The sequence below is a fragment of the Schistocerca gregaria genome, chromosome 6 (assembly GCF_023897955.1).
Source record: "Schistocerca gregaria isolate iqSchGreg1 chromosome 6, iqSchGreg1.2, whole genome shotgun sequence".
Lineage (NCBI taxonomy): Eukaryota > Metazoa > Arthropoda > Insecta > Orthoptera > Acrididae > Schistocerca > Schistocerca gregaria.
The window spans coordinates 453,952,326-453,976,959 of NC_064925.1; the positions used below are offsets into that span (position 1 = coordinate 453,952,326).

At 39.4% G+C, this 24,634-nt stretch overlaps 1 protein-coding gene across 2 annotated transcripts in view; it reads left to right on the forward strand.

The window, feature by feature from the left end:
• The window catches only part of LOC126278478 (mucin-5AC-like), a 92,241-nt gene that overhangs the window by 36,931 nt on the left and 30,676 nt on the right, over positions 1-24,634 (forward strand). For both annotated transcript variants that reach the window (XM_049978626.1, XM_049978625.1), the window contains exon 3: positions 5,725-6,008. In XM_049978626.1, coding sequence (XP_049834583.1) covers positions 5,725-6,008 — 284 coding nt within the window. The remainder of the gene's footprint in view (positions 1-5,724; positions 6,009-24,634) is intronic.

A 24,634-nucleotide genomic window follows, 5' to 3' on the forward strand; every position in this document is an offset into this window, starting at 1 on the left:
TTAATGGGTGTCATTTTAGATGTTTTGGCTGAGCAAGTTATTGATAGGTTATATGATGACCACAGCTACAAGCAGACTGTTAGTGCATCTGCATTACGCAAAAAAATGTATAACTTGCGAAGAAGCGATCAACAAATGATGGATCTTTACCACTACAATTTGTAGATTTGTTTAATACAAATGATACATTATCAGTGGCGCCTGTTACACATCATATACCTGCAGGTAATAATAATCCAGTCTACAGGAAGCTTAACCATGTACCAAAGTGACTGCAAACATTAATGGAGGGATTCATTAATCAGCAACTTGCAGAAGGAATAACAGAACATAGTGATAGACTATGGTGTGCCACTGTCGTCATTGTTCTAAAAAATTACCGAATGGTAGTAACAAATACAGGTTCTGTTGTTATTACCAGTACCTGAATCCAAAAACTGTCACTGCTGCATATCCTACCCCTCAGTGTTACTGAGATATTGGACAATTTAGGCCAACACAGGTATTTTTCAATGATGGATCTAAGAAGTGCTAGAGTTAGTTCTAGAAGACAGAGTGAAAATTGCCTTCGCAAGACCATGATGCCATTATCGGTGTCACAGAATTCCATTTGGACTCAAGGACGCACATTACACAGATTGTTAGATGGTATACTTCCTCGATGAAAACTGAATAAATGCATGATATACTTTGATGATGTCAAAGATATGGAAGAACATGTAAGATATATGGAAGAAAAATGTCGCTCAGCATGTATAAATGACATTTCGCTCAATCAGAAGTTAACTGTCTTGAATATGTAATTAGTGCAGAAGGTGTGAAAACTGATCCCTGATTAATATTGCTGGTCTCTGACTTTGCGACAGCACACCCAACCCAACAACTCCATCGTTTCTGGGTCTATGCAACCATTGTAGAAAAATTGTCAAGAATTTAGAAAAAAATTGCAGGGCTATTGAACGATATATTAAGAAAAAAGGGTAAAATTTCAGAGGAAAACAGAGGGCCAAACAGCATTTCAGGCATTGAAAAAAATGTTAATATCCTATCCAGTACTGATATTTACAGATTATAAGAAAGGGTTCATTCTGTCATGTGATGTCAACAATAGTATGGTTGTTACATTCTAAGTCAGAATGTAGATGGTATTGAACTTCCAGTGGCTCATGCATCTAGACAACTCAGTAGGGCAGAACTATAGAAAAGGCGATGCTATCTGTTATTTACAGAATTACATACTTACATTGCTATCTGCGTGGTCACAAATTTAAAGTAATAACAGACCAGATATCGCTGAAATGGTTGTTGAATAGAGAGATCCTTCTACTCGACTGACAAGATGGGCACTCAAACTGAGTGAAACTGATTATGAAGCAGTTTAAAAAGTGGATAAAAAGCATATGAATGTAGATATGTTAAAGAGAAAAATTGGAGTACAGTTGTTGTAGACTGTCAGACATTTATATTACATTCATAGTACATCCATCGCCAAAATGTGGACAATGTGAAGTGTTTCCACCAGCGTTAAGAGCAAGATTTTGCAACACTTGACCACACGTTTGCAGGCCATAGCACTCACAGAACTGTTGACAGACGAGTCTCTGAAAAATTGTAGTGTAAATCTGTGAGACGCGACGTGGAAGAATATGAAAAGGCAGCAAATCTTTTGCACAGACAGCTGACATCCGAATGTATAATTACAGAGATTGCCAGAGGTGAAGAAACGATTTGAAATCGTTGGGCTGAATATTTTAGGACCTTTTAATAGAACACCTGCAGGGAAAAGTATGTATTAACAACAACACACAATTTTTCGCAATACCAGCAGACCAGCGAGCTAACACAGTAGCTCAAACAATGGTGAATAATTGTATCCTTAAGTTCATTGTACTGGATGCCATAATTACAGTTCAAGGTACAAATTTCATATCAAAGTTACTGAAGCACTTGTGTCGCTTTCTTCGAATTCGAAAATTACGAACAAGTTCTTTTTATCCACGAGCAAACGGACGAACAGAAAGGGTGGAGAGGACAATTTCCAGAATGTTAAGCCAACACAATGACAAGCCAGTATCCAACTCAATGACTGAGACATGTATCCAGCGTTCATAATATCAGCCTACAGCTCTAAATCCATACCAATACCAATCTTTCGCCATATGAAGTGGTTTATAAGAGAATGTGCCATCATCCTCTGACATGCTGAAGCGTAAGCTTGGAGCTAATAGAGAGGCAGTAAAGGAATTGGCAAAATGTTTATGTGAAGTTTGGCAAAATGTGAAATGAGCCAACCCGAAAGAATTAGAACGTCAGGAACAGGCAGGGCAACATATAGGGTAACTGCCAAAGTGCAGAACTGGTCGGTGGGTACTGTTAACAACCCATACATGCCTGAAGGTAAAGTGATGATGTTTTTAACCAGGTACCACGGTCCACAGCAAGTCATTGAAATGACTTTACTAGTAAAAGTTAAATTAGAGTTGGCGACAGAAAATCTGTTGTTCATGTGAATAGTAGGAGCAAACCATTTACAGGAATTGTTCATGTACTACCACAAGTCCCATATCCTACATCAGTATCGAAAAAGGTGTCTAAAAATTAGAAAACAGGTAGCTAATGACAATATGGCGATACGCAGTACACGTTGTGCACTCAAATCACGAGATAAATAGTTGTGATTAGACTTTTATGTTTTTTTAGAGGTTTTCTATACATTCGTTATCCTTATTTCGTTTACTATTGTTATGAACGTATAGGTGTATCTTTGTACCATGTATGATAGAGCTTGGAAGTTTGTAGTGATCATTGCTTTATGGTAGAAGTTATTTTCTTTTTTGTGTCAGTAAATTTTCAGAAGCAGGTTGGAATTGGTAATAGGTTTCTTTGTCTTAGGTGGCATGCCAGCATGAGATATCCAGAAGGATTACTGTAGTCCTGATAACACTGCATATTGTCAAGCAAGGAGTACTGAATACAATTCAGAACTAGCCTCTAAATTCTGGATTATTGTTCTCCAGATAGCCAGATGTGCTGTTAACTAGCTATCAGTGGACACTGGGATTAACTTTCGACATAAGGAAAGTAAGAAATGAGGTTCACACGTTACAAGATGTATTAACGGAATTACATCGAGATGTGTGGGGAGACAAAGTTTTAGAGAAAATGCAAAACAAGTATCAAGAACTGAGACTCTAGTATGGGGAACTGAGAGTGCATCTGAGTCAGTTAACAGAACTAGTGCCACAGAAATTAGCACAAAGGAAACGGGGAGGGCTGGATGCAGGGAAAAGATTACTGAAAACTGTATTTGGCAAAACAGACAGCGAAGATACACAAAATCTAAATAATACAATAAAGCAAATACTGGTAATAGCAGACACCACCAAACCACAGTAGATTTTCATGTGATGCAACTGCCAAACATGGAGCAGAATGTGTTAAAAAATAACAGAGTGGGAAGAGCGCTGACTACAGGACTGACACAGTATGAATGAAGTACCATACAGACAATAAATAATAACTGAGAAAGAGTTCATACTCAGTTAAGAGCACTGCATGGGAGAATGACCTTAGGTAGACTGTTTGAGCATTGCAGATAGCCTAAATGATGCAAGACTAGAAATAGCAAAACTGCAAGAAGCGGTTTACCGTTTAATACACAGGCAACTGAGTTCTTTACTGTTGCCTCCAAAACAATTTCTAGCAGGCTTACAACAGGCACAAAACGAATTTACTACAGACCTGCAACATGAGAAGAATGTAGCGCTACTATATCATACAGCAACTATCGAAATCAGTACAGATAAAGCAAAACTGCATGTATCCATTCCATACTCGATAGTGTGCATGAATGCATGATACCCTTGTCTTACAGTTTACCCATATAAGATAAAGTGGGGAGCTATAGGCGAGCGGATAGAAGTGCAAATGCAGGAAGTCTTAATAACCCCAGACCAAAGGAAAGCTTACATGCTCCTGTCATTAGAAGAGTTACGAGATTGTCTTTGAGAAAGCATTACAGTTTGTCCAGTAAGAGTGATACAGACTAGCACACAGACAGGTATAGTTGTTATTATGGACAACAGAAGTAGCAGAACGCTGGAGAGGAAGGCTGGTCCCATGACCTTATTTCCAGAGAGCAGGAGCACAATCGATTTATTCAGTCACCAGAAGCTGTCTTCATGAACTGTTACAAAAACAAAAAACCCCAAACTATGAGCAAATTAGAATTAGAAAACGGTGGCGTATTGATAAATTGTACAACTTGTGACATAGCAAGAGCAGAATTCCTCTTCCAGCCACCATCACTGGTATGAACATGATCAAATTATCACAACCCACATGGCACCGACTGGAAAAACCGTTAGAAGTTTTACCAGCACAAAATCTAACGTTACTAAACAACACCTAGGACCCAGGCCTATTACACTCAGTGGGTGAACCGATAGCATTACAGAGGGGACTAATTTTTGCAGAAGAAATGTTACAGCATATTCAGCATTGTAGAGAAAAACAATAATATAACATGACGACTGTAAGCATTAGCACAATTAGCGTTGCCATTTTTCTACTAACAGTTTGTGTGCTCTGCTTTTTCTTGAAACATACACCTTTTCATCCCTATGAGTTATCAATACATCAGATACCTACTGAGTAGCTTACTAGAATGGTTAAGGGACACAAAGGCGTAAGATAAATAAAATTGTATTAGTATATAAGGAGTGAACAGAGAGAATATATGATAGAGAAACAAACATGGACGTTGTGAACTTAAGAGAACATATCCGTAATGTCTTATGGAATATGCATGGAGACTGACAAATTTAATTTGGGCCAAGCTTCATAGTCAGTGACTGAATTGTTGCAGTTGGAACAATTATATGGACTCAGCATGTGTTATCATATGGCACAACATACTGTATTTGAATATGGTTTGGTAACGAGCAGCAATGTGTTCTTTTATATTGTTCGCGTTTCTGCACTCACACTGTGAATTGTAATAGCCATGGTGAGGGACGGTATGTAAAAGTAAAGAGGAGATTGACACGACGCTGCTAGCATGCAGGTATGAACTGTAATCAACATATGTGAGGAGATACGGCACCTAGATTATTTTTATAATTGAAATATACGAAATCATTAATAACTTCCATAATATTTATGATACAAAGGAAATCAAGTACTTGAGTTAGATTTCTCAGTAATGCACATCGATTGAACAACAACTGACATGGATCACACTGCTATTTCAGACACGTCTGAAAGAACAGACACTATTTTGATCCTGCAGCCACTACGAATCAAGACTCAAAGGAATTAAAAGTATTATCTACCAGTGGGCATTGACCTGTATCAATGAAGTAAGATGAAAATTTTCTGTCAGACAGGTATTAGAATACTGCTTACTAGGTGGATGTGGTACCCACTGCCAGCTAATTTCTTTAATTCCTTTGTGTTTTAATTAATAGTGTCTGTAAGATCAAAAGGATGTCTTGATTTATATTGGCTGCAGGATCAAAATAGTGTCTGCTCTTTAACACATATCCGAAAGAACAATCATCACACATACTATCCTGACAGGCTGAAAGAATGGCTTCCCATCACTCCATAATGGTCATATCACTCCAGACCGCTAATAGAGGAATGTCTGATGCCAGTAGATTCAATGTGGTGAAGAAAGCATTCCTTAGCTAAAACGACTTTTTCGCCTTTTTCTGGTTATAGGTGATCCTGTGCGTGTCAAACGGCCAGGGAGGCTTCCAGGAGGTGGTGCTGGAGACGTGCAGTCAGGGCACCACCAGGTGCAGTGCCGAGCAGGGGACGTGCGTGACTGGCCCCACGGCCTGCGGCGCCGACACAACTGGCAGCATCCTCTGCAACGGCCTCGGGTACTTCCCAGACCCGTACGACTGTAGCGTCTTCCACTTCTGCCCTGCTGTGGGCTACTACTCGCAGCGAATGGAGTGCCCTGCCGGCCGCGCCTACAATCCTCTCACGAGTGACTGCAGGTGAGTTTTAGTTGTTACAGGACCAGTAACAACCTTCTGTATAAAGAACACTCAGCTAGCACTGCAACACTGTGAAATAATTACATGCACGATGTAGGAGAAGTGCGGTACATATCTGTACAAACTGAAACCTAATTACTCAGCACATACACTCATGGACAAAATATTTATTCAGAGGAGTCTTAGACGTCGGCATTACTGCAAAGAATAATGCTAGTCTATTCGTGATAACGCGCATCAGAGCATTTCACGCTATATATTGAAGTAACAATCCCACATACTATCAAATTCCTTTGCGCTTCTGAGGTACACACAAACATTGGCTATAAACCACAGGCGATTAAACGTATGATTCCATTTCGTTGTGAAAACCAACAAACTGCTAATAAGGAACTCCGCAACTCTATATAAAATAAAATTTCTTGTTTCATCTCAAAGCATTTGACCTGTGTGAGTAACTTGAACTAACTGCTACCCATCATCAGCCATCTGACATCCACTGAATACTCTTCCAAACCCATCGCTACGTCACAGTTTCCACTTATACACGTGCATTTGGTTTCTGATTCCTTTGGTCCATGAATTCCCTTTATTGCTTGCATACATGATTCGCCTGCCACTCCATTGTATTTGCATTCAAATCATAGCTACGTTTTCCTTTTCACTGTGTTTTCTGATTATTTGCTCGTCGTCTTGTTTCTTCTATTAATGGTCATCATGAATTTTTCTCCACTATTCTCTCACTGAACATCAGTTAGTGAACAGTTTACGTACAGACAATACATGCCTCGCTGCCATAAGTCAAAACTGGTAACACATACAGATTGTAAGCAGTCATCTTCAAACGTATAGGAAACCTAGCTTTGCAGCCCAGCTTAATTTACAAAAATGAATTCAGCCCACTTTTCTCTTTTATTTACATCTTCCCCTGTCAGTCCAGTAGTCTTCAACTGCCATCATAAAATCATCTGTTTGTTCTATGATTTTGTAACATCCCCATCTAAATTCTGATTGTTCGGAATACTTCATCAGCCCGACCTTTCATCCATGTAACAGTGTCTTAGTGGTTAAGGAGTATCGGTTTTGGCATTGTAGATGCTACAAGGTGTTATGGCTGCTCGGGAACATCATATTCGGGACATATAAGTTTTGTAGTTATCAAGGTCACTGTGAGTTTTCAGTATGTAAAGCATACATGACGAAGAAAAATTCGCCCACTTCACGGGGCTATTCCTCACATACTAGCAATATCTGTCACAAAATTTCGTCCTGTGCATTTTTCTGACAGTAAATGGACGTTAAAGACAGACAATTTGGCAACAATGTAATCACATTACTCTAACTACCTCTGTCAGCACACAGCCCTTTCAGAACTGAATTTTTTCCTGGAGTAAGAAATTTTTTCATTTTTGCTATAGAGCCCTTAACTCATTTTTAATGAGTTTAGATACAAGACTTATACAAAAATATATACCTGTTCTGAACAAATTTTTTGTACACTTACCTTCTTTTTATGTATTAAAGCAACTAATTTTGAAATATTCACTTCTGTGATACTTAAACTGGTCATTCAATAGTTACAATTCAATATAACAATAATAATAATATTGATTTATACAGTGGAATATAACTAACCAACTACTCCCATACATACTGGCAGTTACAAATTGCTGTGTACCATTACACTGACTAACTGATATTTTTATAGTGAAGCGCTTCAATTCTGAGCACTTGTGCATGATAAAGGGATTCAAGATCCACAAATGAGTACATGAGGTTCCCAGTGGGGAAAAATATTTCTGTTCCAAGTAAGAGACACTATAATTTAATGTGCATAACTGCAGCCAGAGGATCTGAAAGGGACGGGAATAGTACTGTGCAGTTGGTGAAATGGATAGTGTTTTGGTTTACCATGTAGGTGGTCAAGGGTCGAATCTGGGTTGAGGCGATTTTGTTTTTATTTGCTAAATGTAGTCTATGGTATCTGGCGTCTCAACCGTCATACAGCGATTACTGTGGGTCTTCTACAAAACATTTGCACCTACATAGTACGAACACAGAAATGGAAGTACAATCGTTTCCATTGGGCAGCATTTAAAGAAACGTTTGCACGTCGTGGACGCAAATTATTTCGTACCATATACTAGATTCTAAACCTGTTCTGCTGTGTACCCTCCCCCGACGGTCCCATCGATTAGTATCGACCATTATTCTTCCCACATTCAGGTCTATTACATCTTGTTACTGCCTTATGTCACCAGAAGGGCTAGCAATGTGCTTTGCAAATAATTTCCAAACTCGATTACCATTCGTATATATGACCACCATGCAATCACTGACCCAGCATGGAGTCTGATAAGCACATGCTGCTTGGTAAGTATGCCCATGCATTACTGTTATTATTATTATTATTATTATTATTATTATTATTATTATTATCATCATCATCGACGAAGTGTGGAAACATCAAGCCCATTACCAGTAGAGAAACAGTGCAATTCGAAAACGAATATGAATGACGCAGAGCAAAAGTTCTAAGAGAGGTTATGCACATTAGGTGGAACAGCCCTTGTTGTTGTTGTTGTTGTGGTCTTCAGTCCTGAGACTGGTTTGATGCAGCTCTCCATGCTACTCTATCCTGTGCAAGGTTCTTCATCTCCCAGTACCTACTGCAACCTACATCCTTCTGAATCTGCTTAGTGTATTCATCTCTTGGTCTCCCTCTACTATTTTTACCCTCCATGCTGCCCTCCAATACTAAATTGGTGATCCCGTGATGCCTCAGAACATGTCCTACCAACCAATCCCTTCTTCTGCTCAAGTTGTGCCACAAACTTCTCTTCTCCCCAATCCTATTCAATACTTCCTCATTAGTTACGTGATCTACCCATCTAATCTTCAGCATTCTTCTGTAGCACCACATTTCGAAAGCTTCTATTCTCTTCTTGTCCAAACTATTTATCGTCTATGTTTCACTTCCAGAACAGCCCTTGTATTATAATTAAAAACAAGTAATTAAAGGAAAGAATGAAGGCAATGTGATTGTTAATTGTCCTTTCGCTTGCAATGAAAACAGAATATTAGTACAATTGCATTATTATGAAATGTTCTGTGTGTACGAAATTGTGCTATTGTTCATTCATTTTATCTTGCGTCGTTTCATTTTCTGCGCCCGTAACTATATATGTTTTAATTACATTTCGCGTCTTCTGAACGCTTCTCCTTCTGTTAATCTTACAAAAAATGACCGCAGACTTATTTTCCTCTATTTAAATTGTACACGCAGGAAGTTGTCTTCAGGCAACAACAGTGACTCTGAAGATGATATAAAATATGAAGAAATTCTTCTTAACTTGGTTCTATTTCACGTTAATAAAAATACTTAATACTGTTATTAAGTCTTCTCTTATTCAGACACACATACGATACAAAACACTCGTAGACCATCGTACTCTGAGCAGTGCATCTTGACCAAACCTCTACATACGAGAGAGTGAAACAAAATTATGTACGGCAAAGTGAATGATGTTTCATGGTCATTTGGCAACTCTTTTTTGTGCATTCATATCTAAGGTCTTTGCTTACGTTTATATTTAGTCTTTGATCAGATCATTATCGGTATTTCATTTTTTAATAAATTTCAACTTTACCATATCGGGGGGTGGGGTCTTTTAACATGTACCTACAGAACAGCCCTCACACTGTTCGTTGACATGGTGTAGAGATGTACAGTGTTTTTGTAAGTACTTAACTTACGTTTACATTTGCCGAATGGGGTCGATGCTCTTTATTTGTCGGCTTCTCTTTTATGCAATGGAATGGATGTCAGCATATGCCATGTATGTTAGAGTTCTACAAGAAATTAAAAGATTATATACATGATATGATAGTTTAGCGCACTGACAATAATGTTCAGTTTGCTTCGTCTTCGTTGTCGGGTTTTCCGCCTGTGCACTAACGCGTTTGGCGGCTAAGCACGAGCCGCTAACGGTCAACATGCTAGCTGCTACCGTCGCACGTGCGTGCACTCGTTTCTTAGGATTAATTTCACATTGAGTGTCACACTTTCACCTGAGTATAGCATATTAAAGGATTTTCGTGGCGTTTGTCTTCATTCCGGGTGCAGTGTGTGTGTGCTTGTTGTTCAAAATTCGACACTGTCGCAGAAGATCTCCATTCTTATGGCCCGGGCGTCATTATTACCCACCGTACTCGCATTTTCAGCGGATAGAACCCTGGCCAACGGCATCTGTCAACGAGGTAAGTACTGGCTCTAACAGCTATAGTTCACTTATTAATGTAGCAGTCGTTGTGAGACAGAATTCTGAGAAATAACTTTGTTGCACACGTATGTTAATGTCATCACACTTCACTGTCCACTTTGTTGAAAGGCTCATATTGCCGTCCAAAACACTGTATAAATTGCTCGTCTTTAAAGTTCACTCCTTTACACAGAGTTTGGTTTTCAATGAAAATTCATACAAGTATTGCTTTACAACAATATATAACATGATAGCGTGTATCTATGGCTGACATTCTATCCATCGCTTATAGTACCAACGTACATTTTTAAAGTTTTAAACCGTCATAAATTTTTCTTTAGCTAGTTTCTGTTACTACAGTTTGTTTGTTTCTTTCAACTTATCTTTGTTCACACTACATATACAAATTAATTACGTAACACATTATTATGGTACAATACATGCATATGATACATTTATATTTCATTTGATAGACATGCTTTTGTCACTCATGTGAGCTCATTACTTCCTAAGGTAGCGGAGTAAGGAAAACATTCAAACATTACTAGCCTAACTACGTTTGGCGCCACCTCCTTTGTTTGGGAGGGAAGAAGGGAAATACTCATCTACTGGTTCAATGATTTAGGAGGAAATGCTACTCGTACAGTTATGGACTATTTGCCAAGGAACTCTTATTTCATGGAAATGATGTGTACCGACTAATCATTCATGTATTACCATGTTGTTTCTTCATGCGCTAGTGCTGTGTACTTCGATTCACGTGCAGCTTAGTGTTAATTATGAACGAGTTTCAACCATTGTAGACTGATCTTTCTCAAATACATGGAATGCTTTCATGTGACACAGTAAAAATCAATTAGTTTTTGTAAAATCACATGCTTAAATGTTTATGTGTACTTTGCAGCGCATAGGTACTGGTAAATGTCATGGAGCTATACTGCGACGATGCATATTTTCATTTTTCATTTGCCAGATGACCTTTGTATAAACATCCTTATAACTAAATTGTTTACTTGAGGGGCAGCCCATTTCTTCATTTGGTACCTGCTACTCTCGACATAATTCTCTTCTTCTGCGCCGTGATGATGTACTAGCCGCTAAAATAAGAAAAAAAACTTAAAACTGATGGCACTGTGTAGCTCAGTGACCACAGATGCATTTGGTCATTACATCCGTCCGCAGATATTTCCATACTGTGTTTAAATCCACAGACATCCGTTTATTCTGTTATCCTTTATGATCATTTACCCTGCAAAGAGGATGAACTGACATTTCCTACGGTATTTTATCGTTTTTTCTTAGCTTACACGTCTCGTATATTTTTCATAATACTTCCTTTTGTTTGTAAATATGTTGTATATAGCTTAGTATGTAATTAAATCTCTCTATACATATATCAATAGGTTCCTTAGTTCTTAATAGATGTAATTGTTTTATATTACCGTTTTACTTTGTATTTAAGTTATGTATATGCACCTATCGCATTCCTGTTTGGTTGTGCCTTCGATCCAGTCTGTTGCACATACGCACATGTCAGTGCCTTCTCTCCCACTACTGACGTCAGTACCATTTCTGAGCGTGCACAGCTGAGCCATAAGCTAATTCTGTTTATACTTTCGATTTTCGTGAAGTGGTGTATTACTTTTCATTCCTGTCAGTTTTATGCTTATGTGTACAAGTCAAAAGAATTTCGTATACTACTACACATTACTTTATCCTAAAATACACTCCAGAAAAAATACACTTAGAGTTATGTACAGTATGCACAATTATCTTGTGATATAAAGAAAAATGCTACCTTGCTTCATCATTGTATAAATGCTTTTATATCTTTGTGAGGGTGGAGACACTTGTCTTACTGTTTTCTCGTAGACTAATCTCTACGTTCCAGGGTAAAGTATTATAGAAATTATATATGGTCCTGAATAATGTAATTGCCACTTCTTATTCAGTTTGCCAGATTTTGTCGATTTAGGATGCATCCCTAAGAGGACTCGTTGCCCTTCCAGAAACTCTGTAACACGTTTCAGTGTCTTATTATAAATTTTCGTTCTATACTGGGAACTGTTTTCGGGTGTAATTATGGCTTGTTTGATTCTGTCATTTCTGTAATGAATGCTTTTGGTATGGGCGACTCCCACTCATTAGTTTTTTTTTGTCTGGAACATCAATTCGTTAGGTGTGAAACCTGTTTGATGAATGTGGAACGTTATTGACAACTTGCATGAAGTGATTTAAGTATTCTAACCATCGGGTGTGTTTGTGGGGGTGTATGTCCTAATAAACCAGTTAAATTCTACAAAGACTCGTTCGACAGGACTTGCTTCCGGGTCAAAAAAGCTTACTAATACATGTCTTATGCCCTGTGAGGATATAAATTGTTTCCACTTTTGCCCAACGAAATATGAAGCATAGTGGTGCCTTTGGTTTACCTATTCTTCTCAAATAGTCTTCTTTAATTCTTTTTCTGATATTTGTGGCTGTTGCATTTTCAATGGCATACATTTTGATATGTTTCGGGAAAATATCATGTAGTGCCACTACGTATCTTACATCTCCTTCACTTTTTGGATATGGACCAGCTATGTCCAGGGATACTATATCTAGAGGGTTTTTTTGCGAGTATTAGGTGCAGCTCAGTATATTTTGACCCATTGGACTGTTTTGATTTTTGACATATTGCACACTTTCATAATACCTGTAGGACCTATCTTTTCAAATTTTGAAAATAATGAAGTTCTGCAATTTTTTCAGTACATTTACCTACTCCATAATGTCCCCATACATCGTGTCATAAATTCGTCGATATAATCTTCAGGATACACACACACCATTGAAAAGATTTTTCATGTTTCCTATGAAACAAAACGCACTATAATAGGGTGAAAACGAAGGTTGTATAATTCCCCATTTAATCATATGATTGATCTCTTTCTTTACTGCCTCTCGTTTTACCCATGGAATACGATATGAGGTTACACAAAATTTTTCATGTGGATAGACTTCAAATTCGTATTTATAGTCTTTGATTATCTTTGATTATTCGTGGCTCCTTTCTGAAACGTTTGCATACTTAAATAACAAGTTAGAAAGTTCTTGTCATTGGATATCATCTAGTATCTGTGATTCACTTAGTTTCTGCTCTACCATTTTGGAACTAATATCAGTGTTTGCTTCTTGTTCAGTATAAAATTTGTTTGTGAAAGATACAGTTGGAAGGAATACTGTACTATTACATTTGACTCGGGATAGTTTTTGTTGCTTTTATCAGGTGTGTTGACTAAATCAATGGAAAAAATCTGATCCTTTACATAAAAGTGGCATTTACCATTACCTATATCAGTCTGTGTTTTGCATGTTCTAAATGTGTCCTTGCCAATAAGACAATTAACTGTAAGTTTGTCAATAATAAGAAAATTGCTCTTCACTGTAAAATGTTCAATTTGTAATGGAACAAGTGCTTTACGTTTTACCAATTTATTTTTACTGGCTGTAGCAGTTTGCACCTTGCAATTTTGGACAGGAAATTTGACTCTCTTCTTCAGTTCATAGAAAAATGCGTTTGACATTAGGTTGGTAGTTGAACCTGTAACTAAAATTAACTGTGGACTTGTTCTTCCTGGATATTATTCGTTGTATCTGACTCATGCTGATACAGATCATCCTTGATGTCACTTTGTTTCTCAAATCTTACGAAACATGTTTGTAGTTTTGCTTTGCCCCCACTCCCTGAGAGGTCAATAGCCTGGGTTCAAATGGCTCTGACCACTATGGGACTTAACTTCCGAGGTCATCAGTCCCCTAGAACTTAGAACTACTTAAACCTAACTAACCTAAGGACACCACACACATCCATGCCCGAGGCAGGATTCGAACCTGCGACTGTAGCGGTCGCGCGGTTCCAGACTGTAGCGCCTAGAACCGCTCGGCCACTTCGGCCGGCCAATAGCCTGGGGCTTAACTAGGACCAGTTGGGGTTTACCGACGGTTTAGTGTGGCTTAACTCACCTCTGGGTATGTAACTTTGCTGCCGTGTGTTTAGATCACGTTTCACTGACTGGTTTAGTGTGTTGTTGTTGTGCCTGATTTTCTGTTGTTCTGTTCGGTACAGGTCTTTCCCCATAGATTAAGTCGATAGAAACAAGCAATGACAGAAAGTATTCAGAGTCGTGCTCAGGCATTGTGACTAATTTTTCTCTAATGAGCGATGGTAAATGACTTCAAAATTTTTAATACGTCTACCTGTGATATTGGGTTCGTCCAGCACCGCGTCTTGATCAGGCATTTTTCAAAGTATCCACTTAGACCACGGTGAGGTGCTGAAAACCTCGTGTCTGAGTCTTTCTTGAACTGCCGCAGACCAGTATCTGTCGAGGAAAGCTCATTCAAATTGTACATAAGTGCTGCAACGTTCGGCCAAGTCACCTCGTGTATACCCCACGACAAATCTGATTTTCTGTGCCTCCGTCCAGTTGCGTGGAAATACATGACGAAAAGCACTAGAAACTACTGGGTTCATTCTTTTACATTTGATAGTGAATGTTGGGAACTGTCGATGTCTCAGCAAACTTTCGTCTGCAAAAATAGTTGGTAGACACGTGCCATTTTTCTGACGTATTTATGTTGTTATTGTAGTTACCTGTAACTCTGGTTGGTAATTGCTCAGGTGTTGGAGTTGTGGGTATGTTTACATTTTGTAGTCTACAACTGTCACTGGTACCTGCTGAAGGACTCGTGACAATTTGTGGATAAATACCGACAGGTTGTGTTTGTTCGCCGTACCCTGTGTATTATTTACGTGCATATTTCGAGATCCGGTAATATTTTCTTCTAAAAGTCTGCGGATCCTACCTTCTGCGGCTTGTAGGCTAATGTTTACCTTGTTCACTATTTCATTTTATTTTTTCTGAATAGCTTTTCCTACTACATCTGTGTATAACTTACAGTCGGTTACTAACTTCTCTGCAGTGATATACTCTTATCTAACATACCTGCTTCAGCTTGACCGATGATATAGCTTAAATTTTCATTGATATTCTCTCTCTCCTTCTTAGCACTTGCTGAGTCAACTTCTAATGTTGCTACGCTTAAAGTAAGCTCTTCTACAGCTAGAGGTACGCCTTCATAGTCTTTTCTTAGCTTGTTAACGACAGTGGTTACCTTTTTTACTGTCGAACACAACTGGTTCTGTTTGGATTCAATGTTTGTGTTCGCATCTGCGATTTTCTTTATCTATTGCTCTACTAAATCATAATGGTCATCAAAAAACTACCTTCTGTTTTTAACTCCGTATTGTTACTGTTAACTTCAGAAAGTACTTTATGCTTTACTTGTTTTTTCATGCCATTCAGTTTTTCGTCGATTTCAGTGTGAAAATTTTTGGCTACGTCATTGAACTTCGGTGAGAGCGTGTCTTGCAAATACTTGAATACTTGTTTTTGTTCTTGTTTCGTTGTATTTAGATCTTGTGTAACAGAGTTTTGTTGCTGTTCTACCGTGTTCGTATCTTGTTTCTGTTCTGGCGTAACCACAAGCACGGGAATGAAGACGAAGAACGCAAGACCAGAGAAGGCAGTTAAACGATGTCTGCCAATGGTGTGCGGAATAGGAGCACGCCACGATAGGAACTCCCTCAAGCCAAAGTGCATATAAGCGCCACTCCTGCCAGCCTCGTCTGCTCAGATCGGCTCAGTATGCGGACATTAGTGGAAAGTATTTGCGGTGTATTAGCACAGCTACGAGAATAGTTAGTAGTGATCCACAAACAGTGTGACAGACTTGCCTGAACATTGTGAACGCTACACTCCTTAGGCACCCTATCCGATACGAGTGGGCAAGACCCCCAATTTCCTATCACTGAAATTGGCGTTAATATTACCTAATTTTGTGTTTATGTTGGATAATAACTGCCATAGCAGCGCGTCAGTTGTACTACTGTGGTTGCTGTCAGCTGTACTTTCCAAGTTAATGTTTGTATTATGAACAAGTGGTGTTCGTAACGTGTTATCAAGATTCAAATTTGCATTGCTCTCCAGTGTTTCATTCCTGAGTGGTCTATTACTCTGGGAGATGTGTGACATTGTTTCGTCAATTGTAAACATTGTGTCTGGAAAGTTATTCTGTTGTGGAATGTCGTCATTTGTCACACCTGCGACATTCATCTCTGACCTACTTAAACTTCCTGCAGTAGACATGCATGGCACCTGAACTTCAATTGTCAGATCGCGCACTTCTACGCCGTCTTGGCTGATTGCGATTTCGCTATTGATATCAACAATGGACATATATTTTTCTGCCATGTTGTATGAATATGCAAAAATAAAAATTTGGTATGCTGATTATTACACTTGATAACTGTAATTTAGGCGATGCCAAAGCCTGTTTTACGTCTACTATGACACGCAAACTGTTGTGTTGCGATTTCTTATGTTTTACTGACAACACGTATCACACTGAAAAATTCCTGTAAATTTTTCACACCAAAATTCAAGGAAGGGGATGATGAGGAAAAGGTTCCTATATACAGGGTGTTTCAAAATTGACCGGTATATTTGAAACGGCAATAATAACTAAACGAGCAGCGATAGAAATACACCGTTTGTTGCAATATGCTTGGGACAACAGTACATTTTCAGGCGGACAAACTTTCGGAATTACAGTAGTTACTATTTTCAACAACAGATGGCGCTGCGGTCTGGGAAACTCTATAGTACGATATTTTCCACATATCCACCATGCGTAGCAATAATATGGCGTAGTCTCTGAATGAAATTGCCTGAAACCTTTGACAACGTGTCTGGCGGAATGGCTTCACATGCAGATGAGATGTACTGCTTCAGCTGTTCAATTGATTCTGGATTCTGGCGGTACACCTGGTCTTTCTAGTGTTCCCACAGAAAGAAGTCACAGGGGTTCATGTCTGGCGAATAGGGAGGCCAATCCACGCCGCCTCCTGTATCTTTCGGATAGCCCAAAGCAATCACACAATCATCGAAATATTCATTCAGGAAATTAAAGACGTCGGCCGTGCGTTGTACCGCTGTTGGATCACCTGCTGCACTAGCAGCGCGTTGCCCTCTGTGGTTGTCGTACGCGGTCGCCCTACCTTTCCAGCACGTTCATCCGTTATGTTCCCAGTCCGTTGAAATTTTTCAAACAGATCCTTTATTGTATCGCTTTTCGGTCCTTTGGTTACATTAAACCTCCGTTGAAAACTTAGTCTTGTTGCAACAACACTGTGTTCTAGGCGGTGGAATTCCAACACCAGAAAAATCCTCTGTTCTAAGGAATAAACAGTGTTGTCCACAGCACGCTTGCACATTGTGAAGAGCACACGCTTATAGCAGAAAGACGACGTACAGAATGGCGCACACACAGACTGCGTTGTCTTCTATATCTTTCACATCACTTGCAGCGCCATCTGTTGTTGAAAATTGTAACTACTGTAAATTCGAAAGTTTGCCCGCCTAAAAATGTACTGTTGTCCGAAGCATATTGCAACAAACGGTGTATTTCTATTGCTGCTCGTTTAGTTTTTATTGCCGTTTCAAATATACCGGTCATTTTTGAAACACCCTGTACGTCAAATGAGGTGCTACCAAGCGTAACCATGCAAGCAACTTGCGTAGCCGTCCTACCTTTGTTGTGCCGAACAAAACAGCTTAATATGGAATATTTTACATAACCTGGGACCAACTCTTATTTCTTTCCAAAATTTCCCCTCAATTTTTGCCTTTTTGCAATACTTGCTCCCCATTGTGATTCATACAAGCAGAAAATACAAACAATTAGTTTTTATGAGTAATAACAATGTCATGGAAATTTATTACTATAACAATAGTTAAAAAACCCTACTTACAACCGGTGTCCTCAAGTCGTGGCAATTAGGTAGCCAGTTGTATTATAATTATAAAAAAAATAATTAAAGGCAAGAATGAAGGCAATGTGAATGTTAATTGTCTGTTCACTTTCATTGAAAAGAGAATATCAGTACAATTGCATTTCTATGATATGTTCTGCGTGTACGAAATCGAGCTACTGTTTATTTATTTTACCTTGCGTTTTATCTTTTTCTGTGCCCATCACTATATATATTTTAATTACATTTCCCATCTTCTGAAAGCTTCACCTTCTGTTAATTTTACGGAAATATGACCGTGGACTTCTTTTCCTCCATTTAAATTGTAGATGCAGGCAGCTGACTTCAGGGAACACCAGTGCCTCTCAAGATGATGTAAAATATGAAGGAATTCCTCTTAACTTGGTTTTATTTCACTTTAATAAAAATACTAAATAATGTTATTAAGTCTTCTCTTACTCAACCACACATATGATACAAAACACTCGTAGCCCGTCATACTCCGAGCAGTACAGCTCAATCAAACCTCTACAAACGAGAGAGTGAAACAAAATTATGTACGGAAAAGTGAACGATGTTTTATGGTTATTTGTCAACGCCTTCTTGCGCATTCATAATTAATGTCATAACTATAGTCGGTCTTTGATTAATTCGTCTTCGCTGTTTAATTTTTTAATAAATTTCAACTTTACAATTTCCTGGGGGTCTTTCACCACGTACCTACACACTCCCTGCATCTAATGATGTACATGCTGTTCGTCAGGCAGGGTTTAAAACACCTAATCAGTCCTGCACAATATCAAACATATGGTCCATTATGTAGTTGTATATTGCAGTCAGAAGATAGGGGTGCATAATATCTTGTCGAGTTCTCTACCGGGTACAGTTTGTGGAGCTTTTATAATTTGTAGGTTGTTTTTCTCTGTTGGGTGTTACAAAATAACGACGATAGAGAGAAAATATGTGTGACAGCCATGAATGCACCCTGAAGGACACTGATCTCCTTCGGACTGTGGTACTTGTATGTAGTCTGAAAACACATTGCAATGCAGTAGCGAGCTCATCATGCTTCTTCCAGTTCCCATACTATCTTTTTCTGCTACTTCGTGTTGCAGGGGAAAGCTTCATTTGGTGTTGCCCTTACACATCGAACGCGATTGGCGGAGCTATGACAGCATGTTCCCATTTTCCTACCAGTGATCAGGTCACCCTGTTTCTCCACGGGTTGCAGAAGTTGGTAGACATAGCGCTCTCCGACTTCTGCTCAGTTCGGAGTTAGATTAGGACGATCACGTGCAGAAAGCTGCAGGGAGGACGGGGCAGAGTGTGAGGAACAGTTACAAGATGCAGAGGGCCTGTCTAAAACCACGTCGAAGTTTCACTGTGGGAGATAAGTTCGAAAAAGGTGATACATTTAGAGATATGAGAGTGCCTCAAACATGATTCACCAGTGACTGTAATCATTAGAAGACGTCTCCATAGGATGCAATGCATGTGTGTGGCTGAATGGAAAGACTTGATTCCAAATAGCATAGAGCATTTCTATCGAAAAGCGTAACACTATAGATCTGAAAAGCCAGAGTACATTTCTTACGAGCTCAATCTCGCGTTGCATCTTTTTAAAGTGATTTGTCACGTAGCACACCATCTAATATATGTGATCATTCTCAATCAACCATAATCTCCCCTCACCTTTAAGCTAGTGGATACATCGCAGAACCCTTGACATGACATCGACACATATTGCGTTACAAATACTGGTGTAATATCTAGTGGAGTTGCAAATACTGGCTTCATACCGCGTTCCTTAGCCGAATCACTTTCTAAATTCGCTGATTTTGTTACCAGCTTACATCCCTGGCGATGTGCTGCCACACTTTCAGCCTGTTAACACACACCCCGCAATGACCATCTACATTCAATGTCTCGGTATTGGTGTGGAAAACCACTGCATTCGGAAGCAATACCATATCTTCTTTTATAAAACTTGTACAGATTTTAGCATAGAGATCGTTGTGATACTTGTGTGCGGGAGTAGAAACAAGACCGCTTTTTAAGCAGGGTGACAGTAACATAGCTTTTGCGATCGTGTTTTTAACATCTAGTGGCTTGTAAGACGACTATCTCTCTCTTACTAAGACACACTGGTGCCACTACCAAGAAAAACAAATGAGTCATGTCCATCCATTGCGGGCTTTTGCTCAATATTCTTTGGTGTCACCAGCGTTCAGTTATTGGCGAAGTATTGCATTTATTAGGGGATGTGTGAAAGATTCGCTGTGATCAACAGGCTTATAAAGTATGTGTGTTGTGACCAGTGTTCCGACATGTGCAAAGAAAATGGTTTTGCCCTGTTGTAGGAAGGTATGGATTTGATGCGGATTATTGCGATAGCCATACGGGGAATGAAAGATTTTTCTGCATGTGAAAAAATTATGTCTAGCAGTAAGATGGATATAAATTTTCATATTTCCAGACCCATAGTCATTGTTGAATATTGTCAGAGTGAGGCTGCAATCATAATATTTAATTGTAGGTACAGTGATAAAATTATGTTGCTGGCTCCCTAGAACAATACTACCTGGAATGTGAGGCACGCGGCGGCAGTGTCATGTCAGTGGAATGATTGACGTTTCCGGCTTGTGGCTCGAGCCATCTGGACTAGAGAAGCCGACTGGGGTGCAGGAATTTAGCTGACCTAACCGTGTCACTGCCGGCCGCGGTGGTCTCGCGGTTCTAGGCGCTCAGTCCGGAACCGCGCGACTGCTACGGTCGCAGGTTCGAATCCTGCCTCGGGCATGGATGTGTGTAATGTCCTTAGGTTAGTTAGGTTTAAGTAGTTCTAAGTTCTAGGGGACTAATGATCACAGCAGTTGAGTCCCATAGTGCTCAGAGCCATTTGAGCCATTTAACCGTCTCACCCTCTAGGTGGATGAACAGCGAACTAATACTCAGTATATCTTGGGGAGCCTTTGTATTGCGTGTGTTCTCCATGGAAATTTGAGAAGGTTCAGTATGGGTGTGTGTCTGCGGTGGACAATTATTCCCTCCCTTTTAAATTGTGCAGTTGGCTGCTTCTAAATATTTATTATTATTATAATTTTTTTGGTTGAAAGATCATCAATTGTGGTGTGTGTCGTGTGCATCTAGATGGAGAAAGACAGATAGAAGAGACATTTGCTGGTTCCCTGGGCATGAGAAACACTTTAGTTGACTTTGTAAAGTAGAAGGATGATTTGGAATCTATTATATCATTGACATCAATCGTCGTTAAAAAATGCTGGTGGAACTACCAGTTTCCTCTATTTTCGAGGCCGCACGGGATTAGCCGAGCGGTCTATGGCGCTGCAGCCATGGACTGTGCGGCTGGTCCCGGCGAAGGTTCGAATCCTCTCTCGGGCATGGGTGTGTGTGTTTGCCCTTAGGGTAATTTAGGTTAAGTAGTGTGTAAGCTTAGGGACTGATGACCTTAGCAGTTAAGTCCTATAAGATTTCACACATATTTTCGAGTTTTCACGTAAAGATCTTTGCAGACAAGATAAGTTTCTAGTTACTCAGTGATTTGCAGCTTGTTCCACGTCGCTGCACATCGCTTAAGTTTTAGGTTTCTAGAGATATAATTTCCACTTTTTATCTTTGGAATTATTCTGTGAAAGCGATCGGTAACACACTGTTATATGCTTGAATCGAGAACTATCGCGTAAATGATATGATATTCTGGCAAAGCATATGAAAATACATATGTTCTTTTAATCCCAAAGTCTGGATATGCCTTTAGAAAGCATGTAGAAAGCATTACAGCAAGCAAACAGGTCAGGGCCAGAAACAGTAATGCTGTGCCAAGGAGAGCCAGCCCTGCTTTGCACACCAGTTCGGAGAGTGAGTGATGTCCACAGAGGTCGCTCAGTTCGTGTATTGGACGTGTGTGTATGGTGGCCAGTTGAGTTGTGACCATTGACCACAGTGGATAACAAAGTGACTGAGGAAAACACCTGGTGATCAAAAAGTCAGTATAAATTTGAAAACTGAATAAATCACGGAATAATGTACATAGAGACGTACAAATTGACACACATGCTTGGAATGAAATGGGGTTTTATTAGAACCAAAAAATACAAAAGTTCAAAAAATGTCCGACAGATGGCGCTTCATCTGACGAGAATAGCAATAATTAGCATAACAAAGTAAGACAAAGCAAAGATGATGTTCTTTACAGGAAATGCTCAATATGTCCATTATCATTCCTCAACAATAGCTGTAGTCAAGGAATAATGTTGTGAACAGCACTGTAAAGCATTCCCGGAGTTATGGTGAGGCATTGGCGTCGGATGTTGTCTTTCAGCATCCCTAGAGATGTCGGTAGATCACGATACACTTGCGACTTCAGGTAACCCCAAAGCCAACAATCGCACGGACTAAGGTCTGGGGACCTGGGAGGCCAAGCATAACGAAAGTGGCGGCTGAACACACGATCATCACCAAACGACGCGCGCAAGAGATCTTTCACACGTCTAGCAATGTGGGGTGGAGCGCCATCCTGCATAACCATCGTTACGTTCCAGCAGGTATTTATCAGGCAGGCTGGGGATGATGCGATTATGTAACATCGGCGTACCTCTCACCCGTCACGGTAGCTGTTACTTACGTTTTGCTGTCCAGCGCCATCTATCGGACATTTTGTGAACTTTGTTTTTTCTTTTATTCTAATAAAACCCCATGTCATTCCAAGCATGTGAGTCAATTTTTACCTCTCTATCTACATTATTCCGTGGTTTATTACGTTTTCAAATTTATACTGACTTTTTGATCACCCGGTATATGGCGCATGAGCTTATGTCTTAGGATATTTCTGTCTTCACGGTATATGCACAGCAGCCTGGTAATCGATAGCTATTTGCAAGATACAGAAGTGATGATTTTTTTATGGTGCAGGATACGAATTATGTTTACTTCATCGATTTGCTAGGTGGTGATGTAGCTCGGCTGGATATCGGTTCCATGCTGAAAAATTCAATCTTTCCTCGACAATAGCAGAGCAGTGAAATTGAGGAAGTACCTTTGGTGGTAGTTTCCATATTTCATGATCTTTCTCAGGGTTTAACTGTCAGTGCAGTGTGAGTGCTGTACATTTTTTTTCGATCTGTACAAAAGTGATTTGAAAGTCTCAAAATTTGTGTGTCAGCAGAAAATGGCGGATAGTGTTCCCATAGTGACAGCATTCAGTAAACACTAATCAGAATGCTCCATTCACAAGAAGTTCCATGATGTCAGAGAGTCACAAGACATCGTTTGTGCAGGGCGTAGGTGCCTCTTGTAAGGTGTCAAAAACCTTTTACATATTGAGAACAGTATATCTTTACTTCACACAAGTCGCAGTAGATTATATCGATAGTCGAAGGCCGAGTGCACCAGAAAGTAGTCAGTGTTGAGACTCCGAGCAAGTAAGTTATTGGCTGCTAAGTGAGAAGGGCGGATTTCGGCAGGACGGCCTACCGCGCTTATAATTGTTTAACGGCTGTGTGTCACCCAAAGCCATGGACCTAACCTCCAGCAAATACGGAAATGGCATTAATCGAGTGATTTGTTGATGTGTTTAAGTGTTCATTTGTGCATCGTGATTATGCGATAACCACGCTGGGCACCCACAATTTGGATTGCACTGAGGATTGTGTATTCAGTGTTATATGAACAATATTGGCATGTGACGACATTAATAGGTGACCTGTGATGAGTTCACTGTTATTATCTTGTTATACAATGGGAGTAACTGCCTCATTCCTGTTGTTTAAACAAAGGATAAAGAACATTAACACCCAGTATGTACCGATTATTGCTACCTGACATCCTAATTAGCTTTGTTGGATATGATATGAAACCACTCCCTTGTAAATATTAACCAATCAGCCTTTATCATTTGCACACAGTCGAGATATTCTAAACTGCTAGGCTATAATCGACTAGTCAACAATGGTAGATTAATAAGGGAGTGTTTCATTGTGTCATTCCACGAAAGGACATTGTGCAATTTGAAGACAAACTTTAAGAGGAGGAGAATAACAATAAATGTTTTAAGTGTGCTTATCGCCAGAGGATATTGACAGTGTTAAGACTATAAAGAAAAGTTGAAATGGTTACGAAAACTTCACATTTGTTTATGTATGCATGAAGATTGAAAAACTGCGTGAAAAACAATCTTCGATAAACAGTACTTTATAATAGTTTTCATTGTGAAAATCTGTCTAAGAAACTTCAGGCCAAAAATTGCAGGATAGTAGAACGTTATAACACCGCATAATTAAAAATGATTGGCAGTATTGGACTACAAGGACAGTATTATTAAACTGTATTGTGGAATACAAGCATAGAAATTCGCGTGAAAAACAGTGTAAAGTGAGTATTAATGAGAGACACAGGTAGACATTATCGCGACGGAACGGGTCGCATATTCATTACAAGCGTATGAGAGAATTGCTGTACTGTGACTTTAAGCACGAAACCGGCTTTAA